Genomic DNA, 7,790 nt, shown 5'->3' with positions numbered 1-7,790 from the left:
GAAATGACCGTGAGGAAAATAATGACGTTAATAACAATAATAATAATAACAAAAATAATAATAATAATGCCAACAATGACGATTAGGATGATTGAATGATGAGTGCTTCACGAAGAAGCGAGCTGCAGAGAAACATGAAGACAGACAACAAAACACCAACCAGCACAATACTCCATGCTGCTATAAATACACTAATTATTGTCCTTGCTCTCTCTGGCTAAATATAGTTTCTACCACTTGGTTTGGTTTCATGTGCCTCTACTAATCAATGTCTATATTTTTTGTTTATTATTCATTCTTGCTTATTTACAGATTATCCAATATCATTGTTTTAAAAAGCAGCATGTTTCTCATATCAATACAATCAACGCTAAACTATTGACGATGCTGATGTTATCTAATAAAGGCTAAAGGGAGTGTAGCGAATCATTTTCTAAAAAATGCTATCAGTGCAGTTGGGTTGGTTGTCCAGTTCTTCAAGTTCTCCCTTATTTTCCCATGCAGAATGACAAGTTCACTCGCTGTGTAACTTGATATTTTCATTAAAACATTCAATGCAAGAAAAACTGCATATGCTCACAGAACAGACCGCATCAGGCATACAGAGAGAGACAGATAGACAGACAGACAGACAGACAGGCAGACAGACAGACAGAGTACATGAAGTCAATGTTTGAGATGTGTGGGGATAGAGTTGCAGCTTGTAATCGAGCAGCCGGTTGAACAACTGCACATGATACATTAGTGTGAATGCAAAAACTTACAATCAGATGACTTTTTAATTTTTTTTATTTGCAAATTGATCAGTGGTAGCGGCGTTTAGCCAATTAATTTGATGTGCACAACAATTAAGTTGATACGCACTGCAGAGGCAAGCATTCACACTATTCATGTTCATTCATTGATAGGCAGTTTATGAAACAAATCACAATGTACAAATCACAAGGTATTTATATTTCTTGTAAGAAATTAGATAGATACTGTATATCTATTTGTGTATTCATTCAATAAATGATGTTTTTTTCGTTTAGGAAAAATTTGTATATCGATTTTGGATATCTCTTTCACAATGATATAATGGTCACGATCAACAAATACACATCCTCAAATTTTAAAAATATACAAAACGACAACTAGTGCGTGTGCGTGTGTGTGTGTGTGTGGTGTATGTAATTGTTTATCTTATATTATATACTTGTTTATACACACATAGCAAGTATTTATGTATGCCTGTTATTAAATTTACGTTGAATACCTACAGATAAGTTAGCCTTCTACGGGTTGCAGATAAATATGTTCAAGAATGCACGCATTCATGTAACATATTTATTGTCGTGTGTGAGTATATATAATGTATGCATATGTATGTTTGTTTGTGTGTGTATGTATGTGTGTATTTATGTGTGTATATATGTGCATGTATGTGTGTGTGGGTATGTATATAATGAACATATGCGTGTTTGTTTGTATGTATGTGTATTTAGGTGCGTGTATGTATGAGCAGTGAGCACGTGTAATATACTTCTTTCCTGTTTCGGGCATGAAGGCTTATTATCATCACTGTCGTTGTTCTTAGTTGCAGGGATTGTTTTGTGTTGCTAATTTTGTTGCCGCTGTAGTCTGTGATTGTATACTGTTTGTTGATGTGTGTGTGTATGTGTGTGTGCGCGTGTATGTGTGTGTGTGTGCGCGTGTATGTGTGTGTGCGTGGTGAGGACAGGTTGTTATGTGTTGTGAAACTCTATGATGCACCAATAGGTAAGTTTCTATTACAAGTTTTAAATATATTTTTTTAGTTCTGATGTTTTTAATATCAGCTAAACTTTTTGTTATTTTTAGTTGGTGATGTTGGAATGATTGTTTTACATTTGTCAGTATTGATCGTTGCTGATGTGTTATTATCGAAGTGCATGCATACACTCGGCGTCATACTAAGCACGTACAAGTCCGTAAATAAATTAGACGACTCCCATTGCAGTAACCGCTGTATGGCTCAATTCGTGTTTTCCGTTATAATGTTTTTCATAACGTGGTTGGTGTACATTGTCATATCTTGGTAACTTCATTCGTCGTTGCGTATTTCTGTGAGATTTTTTCAAATAATTACTTGATGGCTAATAAATTAATTAGCAATGATAACGGAAGAAATAATTCATTATGTTGTAGGCAGGCGTGTGTGGCGAACGTTCGATTGTGTGGTGGTTGTTCGAAATGAATGATTTCAGCTGCACGGTGCTCATTTATATGCAGTTTGTTGAAGTGTAAATGCTCCGATAGCAATATAAATTGGGTGAATCCTACCTTTCTACCGCTGGTCGCCGTTGCATTCGTCTCACGATGAATGTTTTTTTCTCTGATAACTTCTGTTAACAAAGTTTTCTGAGTTTCTCGAGGTGATAGAAAAACATCTCATTGTTAATAACAATGTAACAACTTTACACCAACTTTAAATCTGCCTGCCCCCTCCACCTTCACCAACGACTTAATGTTACCTTTGTTTATAACTTTCAAGTAGAAAAACACTCAACAGTTAGCAACTTCTTGCTCCGCACGTGAAGTCGCATTTTAACCCGCTTGAAAATTATGAAAGGAGTGTTTGAGATTTTGAGCCACTGTGAATGGTTGAGGTAAGAATAAATATTTAAATAAAATGTGTCTCGCTCTCTCTCCCTCTTTCTCTCTCTCTTTCTCTCCCCCTCTCTCTGTGTGTTTGTGTGCATCATCTCTTTGGTGTTGTGCTGTTTGATAGGTGTCTATACGCAGACCTGGTATGATTTAAAGATCAAAAATAAAACAAAAGCGATATGCAAAAATTTAATGTTTAATTTTTTAGGAAAATGTTGATGAAATTAAATTTTATTTATTTTTGGGAACTGAACACAAATTTACCAAATTATTTGAAATAACTGGAAAAACCTAATGATTACAAGTACGAAGGTAAATGTTTTGAAAGTAATTAAAACATGAAGTGATTCAATTTGCTTGTATGTGTGTGGGAGTGATGAGTGCGGTAGTGGTCACCTGCCGACAGATGGGTGGATTCAATTGGTTTGCCACTTGACACTGCATGTAGCTGTGTGCTAATGCATGTTTCAAATTTTTATGCTTTGCTGGTGCTAGCTTTGCAAAATCAAATTGCTCAGTTTTAAAAGAAGTTCACTACATAAACACACCCACATACGCATAAACAAACTCTCGCACATAATCAAACACACCCACAAGCGAATACACACTCACAAACACACAGTCCGGACTGTGCAAGAATGAATTTTAGTAAAATTCTAAAGTGCATGTTTGCTTAAATGTTTCATTGTAATTGTTATATTAATACATTAAACTGTGAAGCATGAACTGAACAGAGCATTTCAATCATTTGAACATCCAATGCCTCCCAATGAAATGATCATAGGTGAGCTTTTGCCACTGAATGTATGTGTATGTGTATAAGTTTTGTATATATATATATATACAATTATGCTGGTAAAAGACCACAATTAATGCAGTAAATTACAGATTTTCTAGCGTTGGATAGTTTTTTATTACATTTTTCAATATTTCTAACCAAATTCTTTATTTTACCTTTAATATATCACATTATTTATTTCTTTATTTTTTTTAAAATAAATAATGACGACAAGAATTTGGTTAGAAATATTGAGAAATGAAATAAAAAACTATCCAACGCTAGAAATTCTGCAGACTTCATAAATTACTGCATATATACAATTGTATATGTATACAATTGTATATGTATACAAAAGTATACATCGCCCGTCCTGTCCTGTCTGATGCTAAACTTGAGAAGCACCGATGCATTGATGCATACCTAATGGGAGGTGGGTGGGTGGTGATCGACTTGTTTTGCAAGTTTCATACAATATTGGTAAGTCTGTTTATGTGTGTGTGTGCGTGTGTGTGTGTGCGTGTGTGTATGTGCGCGCGTGTGTGTAAAGTTGACGTTGTGTGTTTGTATGTGCTAAACAACGAGCGTCTACATGAAGTGTTCAGTTGACAAAAAGTTTCAACCCAGCGTTTCCGTCATCAACGTGTCCTTATCATCATCATTGTCATCATCTTCATTATTTTCATCGTCATTATCATCATCTTCATCATTTTCATAGTCGTCATCATCTTTATCATTATCATCGTCATCAGCATCACTACAAGTAGCAGTAGCACTATTGTTGTTTATGATGATGGATGATGTTGTTGTTGTTACTAAATAAGATTGATGATGATGATGATGATGATGATGATGATGATGATGATGATGATGATGATGATGATGATGATGATGATGATGATGAAAATGATGATGATGATGACAGCGGTTTTATTTATGACAACAAGATTAACTTAATAATAATAAAATTTGCAACATTTAAATAGTAATAATATTCGCAAAATTAATTTATTAATTTTTTCATTGAACTTTGTTCATGAATTTAAATATGCTTATCCTTAACTTTTCAAATTATTCTATCAATCAATCAACCAACCATTCAACCTACCAACCAACCAACCTAACAACCAATTGATCCTCAATCAACCAACCAACTGACTCTCAACCAACCAATCAACAAACCAACCAATCCAATCAACCAACCAACTAACTGATCCTCAACAAACCAACCAACTCTTCAACCAATCATTCGATTACGTGGTTTGAGACGATAAGCATGCTGGTCATCCTGCTGAACTGCCTGACGCTGGGCCTCTACAAGCCGTGCATCGATGAGAACTGCCTGGATGATTTGAGGTTAGTGGTGACGGGATGGCGATGTTGTTGTTTGGTGAAGATGAAGGGGAATGATAAATTCAATCAAATTATTTTCAATCAATCAATCAAATTTATATAGCCCATTTTCTAGAAATTCAAATTTCATTTCCTCTAACGATTTCAATTTTTTCCTATTTATCCTGCTGCTCAGTAGCTAATTCCCTCCCCATTCCCTTTTCATTTCACTTCCTTCCCATTTCCTTCCCACTCCCAAGAAGGTGTCCCCCTTAATTCCTTTCTTCATTCGGTTTCTTAAAATTAATAACCATTTATTTAAGAGCTTCTCTCATAATATAAAAGCTAAAACAAATCAGGACCACAAAAATCAGTTGCAATGAATTATTCTACAAATTCAAATATATTGAAATAGTAAATTTCTAACAATGAGAACTGACAGAGCAAAATTACACTTAAAATGTTAACTCTTTTTTTGCAAACGACCTAGGTTGCTTCTGCATGAACTTTTGCATTTGACGTTTTGCCATTTTCCACAAAGTGCTAAATATTATTATTACAAGCTGAAGTGCAGAAGATTCTTGTATAAATGTAGAGAAATCCTTAATGTCAATACCAAATTGTTGGCATTAATCAATTTGAAGTTTGTTTTTTAAATTTTTCTTACTAGAATTTTTTGGAAATTGTTAAATTTATTGAAAATAGAATTATCCAAGTTCATGATGAAAAAATTAATAAACCTGTTGTTATCCAAATTCATCATGCAGATAGGCCTTATTTTGATTTTTCACAAATCATCTTCGGTGCCGGTTTGGTTTATATAGTTTCTTTAAACAAAGAAAAGTTATTAGTTGGTGTCGTATTCTTTATTTTTGTTGTTGTCATTCCTTTGTTCTTCATTGTTATTGAAGTTAGTATTAAGGCGTCGAGTTGGCAATGATGTTATCATTCTGTTGGATGTTTATTTGGGGTTTATTGATAAATATTAGGACAGCTTCCGCAATTTTTAGATGTATTGTGTTGGTGTTTTGATAAATTATTTAGTGTTGTTGTTAAGAATTTGGCGGATAATTGGAGTTGCATGTGTTGATTGCAAGTGAGACTTGATGACCCCTCTTTCTGTATGCATTGTGAGATGTCTTGATAGTGCAATTATTGTATTCGATGAATACAATATTGTATTGGTTGTAACACCAACACACGAATTAAGTTAACAGTTTATAAGTTAATATTTAATTTTATATATAAAATTCTTCCTGACTGTTTTTTAAAAGTTCCCCTCGTATGCCTTTGAAATTACTATGATGATGATGGTGTTTTTAAATTTTGTAGTCAACCATCCATGGAAGATTTATTTATGAGCTTGTTGGGCATATGTGCTGTACTGGTTAAATAAATTGCGTTGTCATTGTTGTTATTATCACTTTTAATATTTTTATTATCGGATCGGAAAATCTCAAAATCACACATTGTGATTTGAAACCGAAACCCCTAACAACCGATATTGAAAAGATTTACAGTCAAAATAAATAACATATCATCTGTATCATCTGGAAAACTTACCTTGCACTGGACACATGCTGTGTGTGTGTGTGTGTGTGTGTGTGTGTGTGTGTGTGTGTGTGTGTGTGTGTGTGCGTATGAGAAAATTGTTTCAAGGGACGGAGAAATCCACTAAATTATATTTTGTACTGCCACGTTCGTGGGAAAGAAATGAAATGGATGAAGTTTGATGAAAGGACTGCAATGTGGATGATCGGAGGGCTCCCCATCCGATCCTCAATCAGTTATTTTCTTCAATACGTGCGTCGTTTACCTGAAAGATACATAGAGATTAAAATATTCATTAGGTCCTGCTAGTTGTACGCATTTTATATTCACTGTTATAGCTATAAAGTTTGTTTTGTACTTTATTATTCACTGCAGATTTATATTTTATTCTCATCTAACTTTGTAACGTTGTGCTGAAAAACATTTATCGTAGGAAGCTTCATTAATAGTTGTCCCTTCCACCAAAAAAATAGCACACACCTTTGAACATTTCCACGTTGCTTATTAAGTAAAAATTTTGAAATCCGACATTGCCAACATGGTGGCTAGCAGGACTGAAGTGAAGGCAAAACAATTCGCCAACTTACATTTTTGGGAAGCTGATTCGATTCAGGAATAAAAAACAAGTCTGAAAAACTGAAAGATTGTTAATGGTTACAGCTATTATTAAGTTCATTTCATTCAAAGATGAAAAAAATATTTTTAATACTTATCTTAAATGAACTTTGCTGAGTTACAGAGATATTTAGTTCATAAAAGTACATTTAAAAGAATAATAAAATAATTTTCTGATAAAAGTTAGAATAAATTGTTCCCTGTGAAAGCTTTAAATAACATTGCTCATGTTTTTAAATGTTTAAAAAATTATGATCGGTTAATGAAACCAGGTGCTCAATCAGGTAAAAATAAATCAAGTGGGTTTCCATTGTATTGACAAATTAAAAATTGGTGAAAAAAGTGGTGGAAGAACTGGAGAGAAAGTAGAGAGTTGAGCGGCCGCTTGGTTGAATGAAGGCGTCTCAAGTTTAACCATGGAAGGAAATTAAAATTTCACTGACGCACCAACCACGCACGCGAACGAACAAAATATTAAACAGACACGCACCTAATATCAAAACAACGTTTAACGCAGCAAAAATAAACAGCCACAACAACGAAACCACTTCAAGTTTCAGTTACCTTTAATGAAAATTTTTACTAAATTTTAAATAGCCTCTTTGGTACATAAAAAATCACGTACACATACATGTACATGCACGCACACGCACACATATACACACATACATACACATGTACATGCACATATACTGTATACACACATCAGTGCTTGCCTGAGGTGCATTAGACTGTGTTTTTTCTAAAGACATTTTTATTAATACATATCAATTCTCTTTAAAACCTTCTTCGAGCAATTTATTTCAAGATCAAAATTTACTTCTGATTTAAGATGTTTTTTATTAATGTTTGTACTTCACATCAATTCAGATTTAATTTAAAATCCTCA

The 7,790-nt window shown here is 33.8% G+C and overlaps 1 protein-coding gene across 1 annotated transcript in view; it reads left to right on the top strand.

The window, feature by feature from the left end:
* Window positions 1-4,661: 4,661 nt before the first annotated feature.
* Window positions 4,662-7,790, top strand: part of HELRODRAFT_66349 (hypothetical protein) — a gene marked incomplete at both ends in the record, with an annotated part of 36,011 nt that continues 32,882 nt past the window's right edge. Inside the window, one exon of the mRNA XM_009020999.1 lies at window positions 4,662-4,759. Coding sequence (XP_009019247.1) covers window positions 4,662-4,759 — 98 coding nt within the window. The remainder of the gene's footprint in view (window positions 4,760-7,790) is intronic.

Source organism: Helobdella robusta (assembly GCF_000326865.2).
Source record: "Helobdella robusta unplaced genomic scaffold HELROscaffold_3, whole genome shotgun sequence".
Taxonomy (NCBI): Eukaryota; Metazoa; Annelida; class Clitellata; order Rhynchobdellida; family Glossiphoniidae; genus Helobdella; species Helobdella robusta.
The sequence above is the reverse complement of the archived record's forward strand: the minus strand, read 5'-3'. Positions and strand labels throughout refer to the sequence as shown.